Genomic DNA, 20,374 nt, shown 5'->3' with positions numbered 1-20,374 from the left:
TGTGCTCTGCACCCTGCCTGCTGGGACAGGCCTGGATGTCTCCATACAGCTACCTACATGAACAGAACCCGTCCTTGCCATGCAGCCGTGGAGCAAATCCTCCCATTCTCATGGTTTACAGTGTTCTGTTTTGTTTTCTGCCCTCTGGGCCTTTCCCTTCATCTCCTTTACCCAGCCAGGTATTTTTCTTTTTTCTAAGATCTGCCCTTTCCCCCTTCATCAGTGAGTCCTGAGGAATCTCAAGAAAGAAAAACAAAAAGTGAGAAGGGTCTATGGAGAATGGAAGGGCATGTGCTAAAAGAATGTCCTCCACCTTCTTTTTGAGACACAATCTCTCCAGGACCTGTAGCTTCATCATGTAGGTGAGCCTAGCTGGGGCAGAGAGCTCGAGAGACCTTCCTGCCTCTGCCTCTATCCCTCCATTCCTGGCATCCCTGGGTCACAAGCATGTGCCGCCATGCCCAGCTTTTTGCCTGGGATCTGGAGTTCCAAACTCAGATCCTCACACTTGCCAGTGCTTTCACTGCCTGAGGCTTTGCCTTGGTCCTCTAACAAAACCGTGTAAAGTCTTCCCATGATTTCCTGTGGCCCTGGACAGCAGATGGGAACAAGGTGCCCTGTCATGAGAGGTGGCGTTAGGAGAAGGGATGGGGGAAGAGTGCAGAGGGGTGGGATGGTGGGTTGCACTTCCTGTTGGGATCCCAACCCTGATGACCCTGATTGTGCACCACATAGAGGCACCCCTGCTCTCCCGGAGACAGCACTGGGACTTCCCTGGAGAAGCAGCACTGCACGAAGCAATCCTGTCCTTGGAGCTCTGAAGCATCCCATGGAAGGGAGTCTATTAAGGCTTAGAGAAGTCCACCCTCGCTGCTCTGCCTGCTGTTTGCTGTCGTCCCCTGACAGGGCAACACTTTCAGGTGGCATTGTTAAGCCTTCTCTGACATCCGCTGGGCAGCTGGTCCCTATTCAGAGTGCTGGAAGGGAGCCAGGGTCTCCAGGAGCCAGTCAGGTTGTGGGTGTCTTTTCCTTTACTGAACACTGAATTGTGCACCCAGCTCCACTATAGGACATGCTTGACTACGGGGTCAGGATAAGGGCCTTGGTGGGTAGTGAGGATCAGAGGGGGCAAGGACAGAGTGTTTGTCTCCTGTCAGCTGTGACTGAAATAAGCTGACACCGGCAGTGCAATGGCATTTCCTCTTGTGTCTCTTCTCTCTCCTTTCTCCCTTTCTTTCTCTCCACCCCTCAGGCCTCACTAATTAAAGAAAAGAATACTCCCCCCAAAAATAATTAAAAAGACAGGCTGACCGTCAGACTGGTATAATACTTACAAGAAACTAGATTACTGAAAGTGCAAACTTTGGTATCTATTGATCCATGGTATATTGTGATCATGTATGGTGATGATGTATGAAGGTGTACAGGGCCACACTGTTGACAAGTATAAAGAGGTCATGATGCTGGTCCTATGGGTGCGCAGGGCCCTGCTGTGTCTGCAGGTGCACAGGGCCATGCTGTCTCTGCAGGTTGCAGGGCCATGCTGTCTCCTGCAGGGGTGTGCATGGCCATGCTGTGTCTGCAGGTGTGCAGGGGCCATGCTGCGTCTGCAGTATACAGGGCCATGCTGCGTCTGCAGGTGTGCAGGGACATGCTGTGTCTGCAGGTGTTGCAGGGCCATGCTGTGTCTGCATGTATACAGGGCCCTGCTATGTCTGCAGGTGCACAGGGCCATGCTGTGTCTGCAGGTGTGCAGGGGCCATGCTGCGTCTGCAGGTATACAGGGCCATGCTGCGTCTACAGGTGTGCAGGGCCAATGCGGCGTCTGCAGGTGTGCAGGGGCCATGCTGCGTCTGCAGGTGCTGCAGGGCCATGCTGTGTCTGCAGGTATGCAGGGGCCATGCTGTGTCGCAGGTGTGCAGGGCCATGCTGTGTCTGCAGGTGCTGCAGGGGCCATGCTGTGTCTGCAGGGCTGCAGGGCCATGCTGTGTCTGCAGGTGCTGCAGGACCAGTGCTGTGTCTGCAGGTATAGCAGGGGCCATGCTGTGTCTGCAGGTGTGCAGGGCCCTGCTCTATCTGCAGATGTTTGTGTCCACTGTGTCCCTGAAGGGAATACGCTGTGTTTTTCCATCTGCAGCCTCCACAGAGACTTGTTTTCCTTCCCAGCCGCTCTGCTGCTCCTGTGGGTTCCTCAGGCCTCGGCTCTTCTTGGCTGGTGACTTATATACTGTTATTACTGTTTATAAGGACCACTATGCCTGGATTAGGGGCCCGCTGTGACCTAGGGTTCCTTCATCATAATTGCAACATAATTGCTTCTGTAGACTAGCCCTAGAGAGGTCCATCTGAATGTGACATTTGAGGGCAGACCCTGTCGATGCAGTAAAATAGCTCCAGCCGATGTCCCCCCCAATCACCTTCAGCAGTTGGCAGCTCCTACACATCGGTTACACATTAGACTAGGTTCGGACTTTGCTGGTCTGTAGCGGGGCTCAGGCATCTTTTCTGGTAATCTGGGTACTCTAGGGTGCATCCGGTGTCAGAAGCTACTTTGTGAATCCATCAGTTATGTTTTTTTAACCATCAGCGCCTGTGTCGCAGGTCATGGGTGCCCGCCAGCATCACTTACTGAATGTTTCTCATGGCCCAAGCATTAAACTCTCTGCACATCTCACATCCTACAGCATGTGACAGGGTGCACAGAGGGGTCCAACACAAACTCACCAGAGGAGGCAAAGCTGGAAGAGAGGGCAGAGCCAAGGTCATCTGACCCCAGAACCATTACTTCCCTGCCATGAGCCTCTGCAGGAACTGCAGAGGCCTTTCATCTTTGGAGACTGACAGATAATTACAACACAATCAAAATAAGTAACTGAGTGTCTTTGCGTGCCAAGAAATAAAGCGGAGGGTGGGGCGATTGTTCCTCTATGATGGCGGCACAGGGTTGGCCTGCCACAGGACATGCATATCATCAATAGGGTTGATGCTTAGTTCCTCCCAGCGTCATACGTTCAGACAAAAGGCAGGCATTTGAGACTTCTCTCCATACCATTTCAAATTGTTTTGTTCATAATGTGTTGACCATGGCCTACGATAAACTCTGGAAGAAGGGTTGTCAGGTACTGCAGGTTCTATGAGCCTCTGGTCCCTCCGTGTGCCTTTCACACTGGGTTTTGGCTACTGGTTCTGGGGGCAGTTACCACAGCCTTTCCGGCTGCCAGAGGGGCAGGGTGCACTTTGGGCTCAGCACTGATCTGCACAGCGCTGAGAGGGCATAAACCCTCCCCAGTGCCCACCTTGCTGCCATCCACCTCTCCTGTCGCAAGTGCCCCTCAGTGCCATTTAGTCTACATCCACCTTGGCATAAGCGTCTCCTTCTGCTCCTGCCAGTTGTTCTTTCTTTGAATCTCCTCCCATTTAGATATTCCGTTAGATCTCAGTTGGTGTATTTTTGCTTTCTGTAAATTGACCTTGGCGTTCCAACTGTTTCACAAGCCACTCACAAAGACAGAGAGTAGAGATCTAAACGTCAGTGATGTTCTTCCCTGGCCTCGGATGCTTAGCACCAGAGGTCACCAAGTTAGCTAGAATACCTGTGACTCATTTTTATACCTGCAGCTTGTCATAATGGTTCATAGCTTATATAAGGAAAGCGTTAACTTGCTATTATTAAATGATCTCTTAATAGGGTCACCAGTCGTATAAAATGTGTTTATTGCTGGTTGGTGGTGGCACACACCTTTAATCCCAGCATGTGGGAGCAGAGGTAGGCAGATCTCTGAGTTTGAGGCCAGCCTGGTCTACAGAGTGAGTTGCAGGTCAGCCAGGGAGCAACATAGAGAAACCCCATCTTGAAAAAAACACATACAAAACAAAACCCCAAAACTGTGTTGGCCACTTGTGGTGGCACACACAGTAGGATTTGCTAAAGGAGGTGGAGGCAGAGGATCAAGAGTTTGAGGCCAGCCTGGGCTACCAATTTTTTAAAAAGTGTGTTTTATTATGACCATAAGAATTGGAGTTCCAACCCAAATTGTTTCTTCTTATTCGAAAATTATTATTCTCATCATTGCAGGGCTCTGTTTTGTGTCCTACTGTTGATTTAAAAATGAACTTGTCTGTGGAAACTGGTGTGTGATTACTTTGGTCTGTACCACGCATAGCAGGGGAATACCACACCTGATGGTGAGAGTTTTGCCGTACCTTCCTTTAGGCTCAGTGCTGATTCAGAATGGTTCTGTTTATAAATGTTGTAGTTGGAGGAGGCCGCTAATTAGAGTTTCCCGTCACGTAGCCGCAAAATAATCACATAGAAACTGTACTAATTAATCACTGCTTGACCCTTAGCTCTAGCTTCTTATTGGTTAACTCTTACATATAAATTTACCCATCTTCATCAATCTGTGTATTGCCACGTGTCTGTGGCTACCAGGTAACATTCCAGTCAGCATCTGTCTCCGGCAGGGGCTACATTGTTTCTCTCTGACTCTTCCTCTTTCTCCCAGCATTCAGTTTAGTTTCCCTCCTACCTAAGTTCTGCCCTACAACAGGCCAAGGCAGTTCCTTTATTCACCAATGGTATTCACAGCATACAGAGGGGAATCCCACATCATAATGTGTTCTCACCCTTTGTTGTTGTTACTAGAATAAAATTCCCGAAACCTGGTGCTTTGAAGAAAAGAGGTTATGTAGCCCACAGATGTTGAGGGTTGAAAAGTCCCCATCTGTTGGGCTTCTGTTAAGGACCTCATGGAGACAGCATCACAAAGATAGGGGGAACCAATGGTAAGAAAGTAAGTCAGAGGGATCTAGAGGTCAGCTTAGTTCCTTTTTATAGCGTATTCCCTTTTAAATCCCACTTATGGGAACTGGGGATCATGCCTCCCCAGGCTGTGCTTCCATCTCCTATCTGTCTCCCAGCAGACACTACTCTCAGAGGTTCTGCCACCATGCTAGAACCAAGTCATGAAGGAATAACATGGCTCATCCTGAACAGTTGAAATGGAGGCTCCTAGCCTCTGGGGCTGAACTTCAGAGATTTCCCCTTCCCCTTCCCTTCAGATGCAGCAGACGAATTAGCTTTTTCGCACAACTTTATGAGACTTGTGCTGTTGTAACCTTTACTTCTCAGCCTTGAACTTTTATACTGAGAACTTTTGGGGCTTAGATTTTAGAAATTTGAAGATTTGTGACTTTCCAATACACTAAAAACTGTGCATTTTGTCATTAAAACTCAAAGCAACATAGTGTCTAACAGTGTCTAACATAGCATCGAACATAGGCTCTAACATGGGCTCTAATGTAGCGTCTAACATAGCGTCCTAACATAGCATCTAACATAGTAATCTAACATAGCATCTAAAATAGCATCTAACATAGGCTCTAACATAGCATCAAACATAGGCTCTACATGGGCTCTAACAGAGCATCTAACATAGGCTCTAACATAGCATCCAACATAGCATCTAACATAACATCTAACATAGCATCCAACATAGCCTCTAACAGTAGGCTCTAACATAGCATCCAACATAGCATCTAACATAACATCTAACATAGCATTCACATACATCTAACATAGGCTCTAACATAGCATCCAACATAGCATCTAACATAGGGCTCTAACATAGCATCCAACATAGGCATCTAACATAGGCTCTAACATAGCATCCAACATAGCATCTACATAGGCTCTAACATAGCATCCAACATAGCATCTAACATACCATCTATTTGTATTTTAAGAACTGGAAAGCTCTAAGGCCTCAGCTGGAAACCCTTCAGAAATACCTGATTTCCTAGAGTTGCCCGTGCTCTCTGCAGAACGAGGCACGTGGAATCCTTTCAGCCTTCCAGGAAGGGCTGCCTGAGTCTGTTATCAGATTGACTTTCTGCCTGTGCCAAGGAGAGTTACTCTGTTTGTGTAAGTGACTTTGAACATTAATAAGTAACAAGGGTGGCCACATAGGTTTATGGGTATTAAAGATATTTAAATGCTTCTGGTATGCACACCCTGGAAAATCAAATTGGATGGGCTCACTTCTCTGCGTAGGTGTGCCTTAAGAGAGATACCTACATTTTTGTGTCTCTGATGAAGACTTGGTAAATGTGGTGGATCTAAGGTGACCTAGCTAATGAGTATCAGGTTTAGGTCCCCTGAAGAGCCATGATGAGGCCCTGTGGGAGAACTTTTGGAGAGTGTGTTAGTTGGGGTTCTCTAGTGGAACAGAGTGATAGACTGAATATAACACACACACACCACACCCACACACACAACACCACACCGTCAATGTAACAAGATTTATTAGAGAGGCTTATATACTGTGGTCCAACTATCCAACAATGGTTGTCTCTCAATGCAAAGTCCAAGAGTCCAGTGGTTCTGGATGTCTCAGCTGGTCTGCAGTACACACTGGAACCCTGGAGAAGCAGGCTAACTCCAGTGAAGGAATGGACTTGCCAGCAGAGAGCAGGGGCAAGCAGGGCAAAGAGCAGAGCTTCCTCCATGGCCTTTAATAGAGGCGTGCCACCAGAAGGTGTTGGCCAGATTCTTCTCACCCGACCTCAAATATCTGGATTTAGGGTAAGTCTTTCCATTAAAAATGATTGAATCAAGAAAGCTCCCTTACAGGTGAACCTAGTTGCTTGGGTTTTAGTTAATTCCAGACTCAGTCAAGTTGACAACCAGGATTAGCCATGACAGAGAGACAGTGTCTTATCGCAGTTGCCATGATGGGGTCCTGCAGGAACAACCTTCTGATCCTAGGACAATGGGAGTTTTCTGACTGTTGCAGTTCTTCAAGTAGGGAAGGGAGAGGTTCCGGTGCTACATAGACCTGTTGGCCTCTGACATTGAGGAAGGCTGTAGACAAGAGACTGAAGCTACAAAGGAAAGTTCTCATGCTGGGGCTACCATGGGGAAACTGGGCCTCCTGGCCTCTGTGAACAAGAGAGAAGAAACTGCAAGGCCACAGCGCGCAGGCTTCTTTGTCAACTGTCCAGGGACTGGGGAACATGACCTGATTCTGGGCAAGAGAGGGGCAGTTAGAGGGTCTGTGATGTACAGCACAGAAGAACACCTGTGGCATTTTTTAAAATACATACGTTGTTGACACTTACTTTGTACTGTTGCAGAAGGCAGCATGGTGCCAGTCAGAAAAATAAAAACCAAGCTAGATAGGTTAGGGCAGGGGATGGAGTTAACAAAGGAGTGTACTGAGCTCATTTGGAAGGACTTCGAAAAATAGAAAAGAAACATAGGCTCTGCAGTCTTGGTAGTCAGCCCTGCCCAGTCTACACCAACTTTGATATCCCTGTGCCTTAGCCAGTGGGGTCAGATCCCTTTGTCCCATGTGGCTAGGTCAGGGCTGCAAGCTCTGAATGACGGGACGCCTCCAGCCACCACCACCAGTCAGCCCTGTTGGCAGCCATAATGGGAGCAGGAGCTGTATCAAGACTGGAAGCAGAGGTCCTTCCCTTTGATCTTGCACCAGCTCCCGAAAGCCAAGCAGCTCCTCATGGGCAAAGGAGTCTGAGAATGCAGCCTCTGTCTTTGGCACATGGCAGTGCAGAAAGCTCAGAAGAGTAGGCACTATCTGGCCCAGACAGCTCTCCAAGTATTTTAGAACATACTGATAGGCATTTATTTTCAATTAATCTTATATAAATATGGGGTGTAAAAAAATCCTTTCTCATTGTTGTTCCTATGGAGTGAGCAAAGAGGAGAACCAGTTGATATAAAAGAATTACAATGCGTTTGAAGACAGTTTGGGGCAAACTCACACAACAGGAAGAAGCTATGGAATCTCATTAAGAGGGTCACTCCTGCCAGGAGCCGTGTGCCTGTCTCCGTCTCCCTAACCCAGTTATTTAAAGCTCGTTGGTTTGAAGCAAGATCCTGCCATGCAGGTTTTTATATTTGAGGGCTGCTGTCACTTTCCTAAAGCAAAGCGCTGGTTTCTCTGTGAGCAGTCTGTCTGCTTTCAGGGTTCTGTCTTTGGCACGTTTCTCTAGATGTGTCTGCCACGAGTCTAACTCCATTGTTTCTGATAATCGCACACATGACAATAAAATCGTAATCATACCTTCAAGGACTTGAATTAATAGACAAAAATCCTCTACCATATCAGGGTTAGGTTGTCACAGAAGAGTCTAAGAATGGAGTGTCAGTTTCTGTGCAGCCTCACTCTGCAAGTCCGATCACAGAAGCTCAAACGATGCTGGGTGAGGGCAGGCGGTCACCATAGCGTCCACACGCCATGGATGCACATAAGAGATTTAACTAACAGCATCAGTATCCATCGTATCCTAGGGGTTCACTCCCTTGACGTCATTTCACAGCCAACATGAAAATATGCACAGATCAATGTCTATACCTGCATACAATACATCCTCAAGATGTTCACATGGGGCATAGCATAAGCAAACTCTCGTAAAAGATGGTTGACCTATATTAGAGAGCGTTTTGAAGCCGAACATTTCTCCAGGTAATCTTCATGTGTTTTTCTTTGATTCCCCAGTTTGACCTTGTCTGTGCCATGCCTGGAGTTGGGACCTCACCCACCATCCTGAACCTTGGCTTCCTGGCTGGGGCATTCACCTTGGGCTATGCAGCAGACAGGTAGGTATGGGTAAGTCGCCGGCTGGCTTCACTATTAACACACTACCTATGTGTGGGGAGGGGCGGGGGGGGATAAATGCTTGTTTATCAACTACATATCATTTTTTAATCTCACTACCCAGGACATCCACACTTGTTCAGTGTTGACTATTCTTCCCTTCCTTTCCAAACTTCCTCTCCGTCTTCCTTGGTAGAAAAGGTGCCCTTGAGGCTGAGAATGGATCCCAGGGAAAACACTGGCCCCAGAGCGGGTGATGTCAAGGCTCAGGCAAGGGGCAGATTTAGTGCTCAAAACAGTCCAGTGGTTGGGGTTTGGTTAATTTACTCATGAGGGTCAGCTGTTCTGATTTTTTTTAATTGTTGCATTATTATTCTACAAAATTTGTATCGAAAACTTTGAAAAAGAATTTTTCCTCGGCATTATTAAGGGGTTTCATGTACAATTTCATTCCTTCCCTCATTGGCTGTGGTTGGAACTGGGATTGCATTTTTCCTCATTTTTGTTTTATGTTTGGTTTCTCTTTCTGGGGTTTGTCTTCTTGGTTTTGGGACAGGGTCTCACTATGGTGTACTGGGTGAGACTCAACTCACAAGTCCTCCTGCCTCTGTCTCCTGAGTGCTGGAATTGCAGGCATGCAACACCATTCAAGCTCTGGCTACTGTAAACTTAATCTTTTTATAATTGGGTCTTGCTTGTGTATTTCATCCTACATGATCAATAAACATATCTCCTAAATAACTCGGCATAGGAGAGGACTCAAACTCTAGTCAGGGGTGAGGGTCTTCCCTTGTAGCTGACATGAGAGAGGGGGCTGTAAGTAACCCCGCCTCCTACCAGCACTGACCACTGTTATGTGTCCCCACCACCACCCCGTGTGCGTCTGTGTGTCTGTGATTTGTATTCCTTAAGGACAGGATGAGAGGTATTTAACAGGCATGCTGTGAGAACAGAGTGGTGAGGACCGAGCGAGCGAGCTAAGACTCTAGACAGGGACGCCCAAGTGAAGAGCCTCTCATCTCCACTCATGCAGGACAGGATGAGGTTGAGCCAGCTGCTAAGTCAGCAAAGCTGCCCATCTGTGAGGTCACAGGGCAAGCAGCTGCTCCCCAAATAGGAAAGCTAGGCAGATACAAGGAACCAGCCACTTAACTGGAGCAGAGGGCTGCTGGGTAATGAAACCTGACCGGAATTGCGGGAGTGTTAGAGGCTAGTGTGTGAACTGCTCTGAGAGTGAAAAAAACGCGTGGGAGGTGGCTAAGGGTAGGGCAGTTGCCGAGGGAAAGGGAGGGGATAGGAGCAGAGAGGGAAGAGGGAGGATGGGCGGGGAAAAGCAAATTCCAGAGAGACTTGGTCACCATAATCTCCCCTGGAACTGGAATCACAGATGTTGTGAACCCCGGTGTAAGTGCTACGGGATCGATGCCCAGGTCCTGGAAGGACAGTGATGCTGGGGGATCGAGCCCAGGTCCTGGAAGGACAGTGATGCTGGGGATCTGGAAGGACAGTGAGGCTGGGGATTGAGCCCAGGTCCTGGAGGACAGTGAGGCTGGGGATTGAGCCCAGGTCCTGGAAGGACAGTGAGGGACTCCTTACCCGATGAGCCACCTCTCCAGCCCCGGTTTTGTGATTTTTACCCTCTTGTAAGTATAACCAGGTTTTCATGGTGACTACCAAGAAAAATTTCCCCATGCTTCTGTTCATAATAAGGCCTGCTCCCAGAAAAAACGCATGTGCGTGCACACACATACCCCCCCCATACACACAGACACACACACACACACACACACACACACACACACCCAAAAGCCAAAAAGCAGACAAAATACTAGAAAAACAAAACAAAACAGAAAATGAAAAATCCATATCTGGTTATTAGAACCTAATCTGCAGGTTTTATAGAATGTCAGACCCGAGGGATGAGAAATTCCTGTCTTAAGTCAGGCACGAGCCTTCCGTGTGGGAGGAGCAAGATACACAAAGTCCAGCTCGCTCTCCTCACCATCTAGTTTAGGTCTAATCACCATGTCCCAGTTAAAGTGAAAAAGAAAAAAAAAAAAAGTAATGTCGCCGTGTCATTGGTCCACAGGCCTAAAGAACAATTTAAAAGTTTTCTCACAGGCATGTTAAAATGCCAAGCAAAGAGGGCCATAAAATGCCAGCAGACAACCCGAGCTCAATCAGGGTGGCCACACCACAGTCAGAACCAGATATGGGGCATGGATGTGAGCTGTCAACCAGATAAATTTAAAACTGTGGTTAATATGGTAAGAGGTTAATGGATAGTAATACAGCGTGGGGGGGGGGGGCAAAACAATTATGGAATTCTAGGTACTCAGAGAGAAATTGCCCGAGAATCAAACACTGTGAAACGAAGATTGCTGTCAATGGGCTTATTAAAAGACCAGACTTGGGGGCTAGGGGTGAGTGGCTCAAGTGGGGGAGGTGCTTTGCTGTACAAGGACTGGATGTGGGTCCCCAGAGCCCACATCAAAGCTGAGCGTGGGGGTTCACACCTGTAACTCCGGTGCAGGAGGGCGGGGACAGAGATAAAAGGTTACGTGACACTTGCTGACCGGCCAGCCTAGACAAATTGGCAGACCTAAGCTTCAGCAAAGGTGTCCCCCCATTCCTGCTACAGTGTCTTGTGTAGTCCAAGGTTAGCCTTGATTGCTACTTAGTCAAGGAATGCCTTGGAATTTCTGATTGTCTTATGTCTACCTACCAAGTGCTAAGTCATAGACACAATACTGACCATGTCCAGTGTAGGGCCCCGTGCAGTCCAGACAAGAACTCTATTAAGGCGTACAACCCAGCCCAAGACCCAGTCACAACAAACACAAGTTTTTCAGAGTGGCGATCAAAAAGAAGACCCAACAATGAGTTGCCGATAAGTACTCACTTTATCTGTAAAGATGCCGCAGTGAAGGGTAAATGAGTGGAGAAACATATGCCCACTAAGAATAACCAAAACAAAGTAGAACTCATTATATTGATATAGGAAAGGTAACTTCATGATGGAAACATGGGTTAGTTGTAATTATTCAGACAAGGCACAACAATCTGTAATATATATGTAACCTAGCAACAGAGTATCAAAATACAGGATGGAAAAACTGACTGAACCGCAGGAGAAACAGACGAATCCCTCATGTAGTTAGAGCCGCAAATACTTTGTATCCAAAGTGTAAAAATCCAAACCAACAGAATATTATAATCAAGATGTAACTGAATTCAGCAATGCCACCAGTCGGCTTGACATAGTGGACACCTAAAGACCACATCATCCAGCAACAGCAAAAATACAAGTTTTTCTTAAATACATGTGAGACATTAACAAAGTTATTTTCTGGCTATAAAATACATTTAAAACAAAATTAAAGGACTAGAAAGTCATACTACATTTAATCTTTTGTTTCTAAGGAACAAAACAATAAATCTGTAACAAGAAAACTGGAAATCCCCAAATACTTGGAAATTAAGCATTGTACTTCTGCTAACAGAGAAGAAATCCCAAGAGAAATTTAAAATACTTTGCACACAATGAAAAGAAAAGCAATGTATCTGATTAGGGGCACAGCAAAAAGCAATACAGAAGGGAGGTTACTGCATTAAGATTCTTACTAGAACATAAGATTTATCTAAAACCCACACTCTAAATTTATACACTAGGTATCAACAGCAGCAAAAATGACCAAATTAAATACAAAATAAACAGAAGAAGTTAATGATACAAATTAGAATAAAAAAATTAAAGAAATTGGGAACAATAAGTCAGTAGAGAAATTAATAGAGTCAAAAAGCTGGATCTTTGGAAAGCCCAAAATCTATAACCTTTTAGAAAAACCAACTAAGAAAAAGAGATAGGACTCAAATTAATGATGGGTTTAAAATCCCCAAGACTTTAAAAACATAATAAAGAAACAATTTAAATGACTCTATGGCCCCAGATTTGACAACCAAGATCGAGTGGACCTGTTCTTTGAAATCATAACCCACCAAACTCACATAAGAAGTGAATTATTTTAATAGGCCTATGTCTGTTAATAAATTGAGTCAGTAATGAATAACCTTACTAAGCAGGAGTACCAGTTCAGATTTGGGCAGGTAATTCTACTGTGTGGACAATAAATCATACACAGTTGACTCCATTTCTTACAGAAGATGAAGGGTGAAGGAACACTCCTTAACTTGTTCTGTGACATCAGTACTGGCCTTACTAGCCTAAAACCAGAGTGAAATATTAGAAGAAAAATAAACCCCCTCGTTGCCTTTAAGCTTTCATAAACACAGATGCCCAAAACACAGGATAAGGTTGGAGAGGTGGCTCTTCCCGAGGACTCAGGTTCAATTCCGCGCACCCACCATGGCAGCTCACAATCAGCTGCTAATTCCAGTTCCAGGGATCGGATGCCTTCTTCTAAAGCCTCTGCACACTGCACAACATGCTGCAGAGATACCTGCAGGCAAAACACCGCACACATGTAGCAATTTTCGAACTAATAATGCGGGATAATACATTAGCAGTGTGTGGAACCACAGAAACTGTTGCTAGCTTGCTGGTAGGACCATAATGGCACAGCAGTGGGGGAAGCCATCCTGTCAGTTTCTTGCAAAACTACAATGCACAGGACCAGAGATTACAGTATTGGTATTTACCCAACAAGGCTGAAAATCTACATCCACATGTAAACTCTCATGTGGACTGTACAACAGATTTATTCATAATTGCCAGCATTTGGGGGCAGCTAAGATGTTTGTCAGTAAGGTGAATGGATAGATGACCCATTGGTCCAGGCAGTAGAATATTATTCCACACTAGAAGGAAACAAGATAGGAACCCTTAAAAGATATAGAGGAAACTAAAGCCCACATTGCCCGCATTCAAGAAGCCAGTCTGAAAAGATTTCAAATTGTAGCAATTCCTATAGAATCTTAGAACATCCCTATAGATCGGGAGAACATTCTAGAAAGTTGCCAGCAATGGAGACAATGGAAAAGTCTGTGGTTGCCTGGGATACAGAGTGACCACTAGGCAACTAATAATAGGTTGCATCATTTTGCATTCCTACTAGCACAGGAATTGAGGATATGAGACTCTTCTGTGTGATGTGGAAGTGTGGGTTTGTCCCACAGACTGGTCCAACACAACAGTGAACCTTGAGTGGGTGTAGCTCAGTGGCAGAGCTTTTTGCCTTGCTTGTCCAAAGTCCTGGGTTTGATCCCTGGCACTGGAAAACGGGACTCGAAAGCCTAATGTGAGCTGTAGACTTGATATGTCACCTTAAGCTTACTGATTGTAACACACGGATCACTGTAGTAGGGGAATCAGTGGTAGGGCAGTGTGCATGTATGAAGGAAGGGAGCATGAGAACCCTGTCTTTTCTGCTTAAATTCTGTTTGAACCTAAAGCTGTTTTAGAAAAATAGAGTTGACTTTAAGAAACATGTGAATACATTAAGGCTGTTTCCTTCTCGGCCTTTAATGCAAAGACGCCGAAGTAAGAATGTTTCTAAAGATTTGTAAGGAAGATACCACAGGAGGAAAGCTCTCATAGGTGTATTGAGGATGAGCTCCTGTCAGCCAATCACCTGCACAGAACTGTGAGGATCAGCTCACAACAATCAGACTGGGGAACTGCCACAGCACCCTGTCCTTTGTCTGAGCTATTGGGCTATAGTTCTAATTAATCTCTCTCTCTCTCTCTCTCTCTCTATCCCTTCTCTCCTCTCTCTCTCTCTCTCTCTCTCTCTCTCTCTCTCTCTCTCTCTCTCTCACACACAACAACCACACCCACACACACACACACATCACACCACATAACAACACACATTGATTGAACTTTATAGTTTTCACATTACATACCCCATTTTCTCCCTTTACCACCACTAGGGGAAAAAGGGGTGGCTGGGGAAGCAACAACACCTGAGTCTTAGAGCACTAAAGAGTTTGCCCAAGGTCCTGGACTGGTACCTGGATGAGGCAAGATTGAAGTGGAGACTTCTGTAAAGTGCATGGCTGCTTCATTCTGCCCCCACCTCCCTGAGACTGCCACCTACAGAAATGAGAGCAAATGTCAGGACCAGGCCAGCAGGGAAACTGCAAGAACTGCAATTGCAGAGAGGGTCACCACTGGGAATTATTCATTCCTCAAAGAATGTGCTTGTGGGCTGTTGATTTCGTAATGTCCCTGCAGAGATGAGTTCCAGTTGTTTCCCTCTGGTTCCCTAGGTATATTATCAACATTTTTACTGCAACGGTGGGCTACAGAGGATGCTGATTTATTTGTTTTTTGTTTTTTGCATCCTGTCTCATTCCATTTCCATTGTGTTGAAGACCAGGTCTAAGGGTCTCTCTCTTCTCTTCTCATGAAGTTATGGCAGGATACTCATTTACTTAATATCCTGTTTCGGTGTTGGCGTCACAGGGGTCGTGGTGGCATTTGCAACCAAATTTTTTCCGTGTTTGTCATCTTCCGCTTCCTGCAAGGCGTGTTTGGAAAGGGGGCGTGGATGACCTGCTTCGTGATTGGTAAGAATTGTTTTGGTTGCAACCACTCCTCCGTGTGAGAACTAGAGGGGGGCGGGGCGCGGAGGGGGGCGGGAGTCTTGCTCAGCATTCCCACAAGGAAATTCCGGGAGACCTCATTGCAACACGTGCTTCAATCAGGTGGAGGGCTTGGGCTGGGATTCCCAGCTGCTTGCAGAGACTGGGGGCTGTTTTAAAATGGGAACCAGATAGAGAATATGAAACTCTGTCCCTTGCTTATGTTTGGTCCAGACTGCTCCCTTTGGCTCTGATTCTAAGCGCAAAACCAGCCACCAGCTTTAAGTGGTAGAGTATTTATGAGCAAGGAAATTAGAAAGCTCATCTGACAGTATTGTCTCAGATTGCTCGGATTTCCAATCCCTTCCACGACTACTGTGGGAGACCCTAGCAGGGGTGCTTTAGATACCTGAAGCTCTTTTTATGGTGGGAAAAGGAGAGTGGGTACAAGTAGGGACTGAGAGTCACTGGCTGGAACGGAGGGATGACTGAAGTGTGTGGCATTTTTAACATGACCCAAATCTATGTGGATGTTCAAAACTGTGGACTTAGGGCAGCCGCAAGGCAGCCAGCAGGATGATGAGAATAAAAGAAACCACTCAGTGGGAAGGTGCAGAGGAGGTCCGGCTTCCAACAACAAATTTCCCAGGTGGATTTTAGAGATCTGTTGCAATACATGAAAAGTCAAACAATTAACATGCATAATCTAAACTGTCTTGGAGCGGTGGAAAGCATGGGCAGAGTCTGATGTCCATTGTAATTCTCCGAGGGACTATAATTTACAAATCCTTAGCGTTACAGTGATAAAGGTGAGCTAGCTTGCTATGTTTGGTTTGATAATGACAATGACCTTCTCAACAGCCATAGTGAGATGACCTAAAACCAGCATAGGTGTTCCTTGCCCTCCTCAGCCCCACTCAGAGGGTGCTGACTTGGAAGCCTAAGGATCAGGGCAGGAAAAAACTGGGAAAAAACACACATTGGGTACCCAGAGAGCCATCTTCATAAGTTCAGCACATATGGAAGCCCCATGTCCTTGGGCTCTGGAGCAGTCCAATAATGCCGGAAGATTTTTTAACAGGTACCAAGTCAGTTTGTTTTGGAGTTGACTAAGAACTCCCCTAATTGTCTGTGTCTGTTTTTCCTCCAGTGACTGAGATAGTAGGTTCAAAACAAAGGAGGATTGTGGGAATCGTGATCCAGATGTTCTTCACGCTTGGAATAATCCTCCTCCCTGGAATTGCCTACTTTACCCCCAGCTGGCAGGGCATTCAGCTTGCCATCTCGCTCCCCAGCTTCCTCTTCCTCCTCTATTACTGGTAATGTGATTTTGGTCATCATTGCATTGATCCTATTGGACATGAACAAATGCCAAACCAACGCAGAAGTGAGTTCTGAAATGAAGATTTCCTAACTCTCCAGATTGCCCGTGGTTAGGGAGTTAGTAGAGAATTTTGACAACTTGTAGGGATTATTGGTTGCTTGACTAAGAGTGGCCATTGCAAATAGTAAAATACCCCAATACAAAATTCCAGACTAAGTGATTGCATTATGATTTATACCTTTGCAATACTTTCATGAGAATTATGAGGTAACAAACTCGGTATTTCACCATGAAGATTAAATGTGATAAAAAAAAATCCATTAAGCAAATTAACATTCTCTGATGAATAAGAGGTTGAGAATGTCAGAGAAATAGATTGTCAAGATGTTCCAGATGTATGCACTTGACTCATACTGGAGCAAATGTAATTTATTCCCTTCATTGAATTTTAATGTATGGGTAAATCAGGCTCCATGAATAAGGGAAGATTTGTCTTCTCCTAGATACATACTAAGCCCTAATCCTTTTCATATTTGTAACCGGAGACAGTACTGTAGGGTTCCCTGAACTGTGGAGAAATGTTTTCGGGGTTTTTTTTGAGGGGGGGTTCATAGCCAAGTTAGCCTGTTTCCCATTCATTGTAAATTTGCAAAGAAAATTCACTTCTGAGAGCCTATTTTCAATTCTGAGAACTGTCCTGACTTGTAAGTTGATTGCTGCAAGATCCTTTTGGCCAGAAAGACTCACAAGCTTTTGGGTTTTCGGATTTCTGACCTAATTCAAATGTCTACCCCCTTACCAGGGTAGTTCCTGAATCTCCCCGCTGGCTGATCACCCGGAAGCAAGGGGAAAAAGCTTTGAAGATCCTGAGACATGTGGCTAAGTGCAATGGGAAATACCTCTCACCAAATTACTCGGAGGTAATGCTACTCATTACTAGTAATAAACTGTTAAATTGGGCAGAGTAATTCTTCATGACTTCAGTGCTTAATTCGCCTTCTTAAAATTATGCATGCAACTTATCATATATTATAAGCTATCATGTGTAATATATTCAAAATATATTATAGCATCTAATATATTATTTTATATAATATACTATTATGTATAACATATAATATTATTGTATATAATATTATATAGTATGATATGATGTTATGTGTTATTAAACATCTGACTATCATTTTTAGTTACTCTGAGGCTCCTGAACCATTGTTCTTTACTGTAGATGAATAGTGTCCCCTCAGTCACCTTGGTTATAAAAGTTACTGTTTTTTTTCTTGACTTTGAGTCTTTCTTGAATTGGGTTGTGCTATTCTTGTTATTCTTATTCCCCCTTGCTTCCACTCATGTAGGCTTGGGATCAAACTGGGGAGTCTTGCACGCACCAAGAAAGTGCTCTACCAAAGAGCTGTATCTGTAGATGTGTTTTTAAAGGGCAGCCTTACCATTAGAAATGCTATTCATTCACACAAATCTGAGCAATAACGCAATATTTCAGTTTTAGACTTAGCATTTCCTTCCCTCTCTTTCTTCTCTTTCTTTCTTCCTTTCTCTCCCCACCCTTTACTTTCTTTCTCTCCTCTCCTTCTTTAGCAAACACCTTTTAGATGACTCTGTCCCTGTCCCCACCCCTAACCCCCAACCTCCCACTTTGGAACTAAAAGGAACAGAGAACGCCTTCCCATGAACCAATCATGAACCACTAAGACATGCTTATTCTTGTCACTCTTTGAAGGAACATTTGAGATGGGGAAGAAGTCACTTCCACCACTGGGCCAGCCTCCCTTTATCTCACTGTAGGTCCTCACAGCTGGGTTAGGGTTATTATTGCATGTGTTTAGGATTTTATAAGTGTGTGTATACATGTGTGTATGTGTACATGTTGGTGTCAGAGGACACACCATAGATGTTGCTTTTGTGGCACCAGGCACCTTTCTTTTTGAATCAGAATCTCTCATTGACTTGGACGTGTCCAAAGAGGTTAGGCTGGCTGTCCAGAAAACTCCAGGGATCCACTCTTAAGTGGCTCAGTACATTTCCGTCGGAGATCTCTCTGGGAGTGCTGGTGGGACTGGCAACCACTGTCTGGGTGGATCAGTTCATCAGGAGTTGCAGATGACTTATTCTCATTTCATCCTCATGGCCACACTTTTTCCTGGAGTATTTATATAGATACCAAGTTTTCTTACCAGCTGTAGGTTGCCCTTATATATAGTAGTCTAGGGATGGGAGACTACATGCTTACCTTTCTTTCCCAAAGAGTGGCTTGGTCCTCAACATCTTCTAACGGTGTCCGGTGAGTTGCATCCTTTGGTCTCCTTGTTCATTTGAACTTCGGCAAACTGGGTGTGTTTCAGAGCTTTGTGACTATTTTTGGTCACGTCCTATTGATGCTCACATTATCCCATCTTGGGCAGATGAAGCTTCCTGTGTTGGATCCTCCATCCCTCCTGCACTTTCTGGGCATTTTCTTGCCGTTTAGTTTGGTGGCATTTTCAGGCTCACCTTCTAAGTTGCAGCCTTATCTGTGGAACCACCTGTTCTTTTTGGTTTTGAAACGTGTCTTCAAATTGATGCTATCAACACCCTTCCCTTTACATGGGCCTGTGTGCAATGTGCATACATGTGTATGCATGTGTTTGCAGTTGCGTATACATGTGCGTGGAAGCCAGAGCTAATGTCAGATGTCTTTCTCGGTTGTTTTCTGTTTGACTTTCTGGTGTCCCCTGTCTCTGCCCCCAAGCATCATGATTATAGATAGGATGTTGTGCTTGCTCAGTTTTTTCGTGTATGCCAGGGAGCAGACTCCTGTCCTCACACTTGTGTGGCAAACGCTTTGCCCGCTGAGCCATCTCCCCGGCCCCACAAACCTTTTAACATCAACTGTTCTACATCAACACAAAGAATTAACATTCTCAGTGCAAAACCCTGGGCTACACTTAGAACAAATCACAGATTCCTATCTGAAATGTTCCTCAATTCCCATGAAGCGTAATAAGACACAAAATACCTCTTATGATAATCCAGAAAGAATAACCAGCAGTACAGGCTGCTGGCCTCTGACACCAAAATCAAAGCAGGGTCCTATCATAGCTCTTGTGCTTTGATAAGCACGGCAGGCATCAATAACTCTTATGTCAGTCACTTAAATAAGTGTTGCCGGTGTCAATGTCAGGACCGCCTCGAAACCTTGTGTCTGCGCTGTCACCTCAGATACCAGCATTACCTGCATCTCACTTCCAAACAGTGGACGTCACAGTGGCACTTCTGTTCAAGAGTGTCGGGAAGTTTGGCTGTACTCACTTCCACGTAACTGCCTTCCCTTGTATCTGAGATGAGTGGCACTCGTCTCCTGGCCCCACGCTCCTGGCTGGGCCTGGCTTTGTTGAAGAAACAGCCTGCAGCACAAAACAAAAGTGCAGGTGCCCCAAACACAAAGTGACTAATGTCCACTGAGGACAGAACAGAAGCCCTGACGGGTGTGTGGTCTGTAGAAATGGAGGCGAATCAGCAGGCGGGGAGGATTTTTAGCGGTGAGCGGTATGTATGAAGGAGCCGCCCGCACAGCTAGACCAGCCATTCTCTGACTTTGAGCATTTGTATGCTATAATTATTAAGATGTACTCAAAAATAGGGATGAGATCCTTAGTGCATCTACAGTCATTCCAGCATGGGCATAGCTACAGCATGGTGGGTCTCACAGTGTCTTTAGGGGCAACCACTGCCCTGCATGACCCCCAGATGAAAGACCTAGCCACTTCCTTTGCTTTGCTCATGAGGTTCTAGCATATTCCAGGAACTGAATTTTTCCTTTGGTATCAGTTTGTATTTACTTCCCACCCTTTATAACATGCCGTTTCTTGTCTGACACCTGGCTAGAGAT

The 20,374-nt window shown here is 45.5% G+C and overlaps 1 protein-coding gene across 1 annotated transcript in view; it reads left to right on the top strand.

Moving 5' to 3' along the window:
- The first annotated feature begins 1,471 nt into the window (after positions 1-1,471).
- Positions 1,472-20,374, top strand: part of LOC119820708 (solute carrier family 22 member 3-like) — a 51,768-nt gene continuing 32,865 nt past the window's right edge. Inside the window, 9 exon segments of the mRNA XM_042055559.1 lie at positions 1,472-1,639; positions 1,722-2,055; positions 6,396-6,583; positions 6,807-7,043; positions 8,520-8,620; positions 14,993-15,071; positions 15,074-15,149; positions 16,315-16,483; positions 17,291-17,408. Of these exon segments, the coding sequence (XP_041911493.1) occupies positions 1,472-1,639; positions 1,722-2,055; positions 6,396-6,583; positions 6,807-7,043; positions 8,520-8,620; positions 14,993-15,071; positions 15,074-15,149; positions 16,315-16,483; positions 17,291-17,408 (1,470 nt within the window).

The sequence above is a fragment of the Arvicola amphibius genome, chromosome 8, assembly GCF_903992535.2.
Source record: "Arvicola amphibius chromosome 8, mArvAmp1.2, whole genome shotgun sequence".
Lineage (NCBI taxonomy): Eukaryota > Metazoa > Chordata > Mammalia > Rodentia > Cricetidae > Arvicola > Arvicola amphibius.
This window is presented reverse-complemented; position numbering and strand designations above follow the sequence as displayed.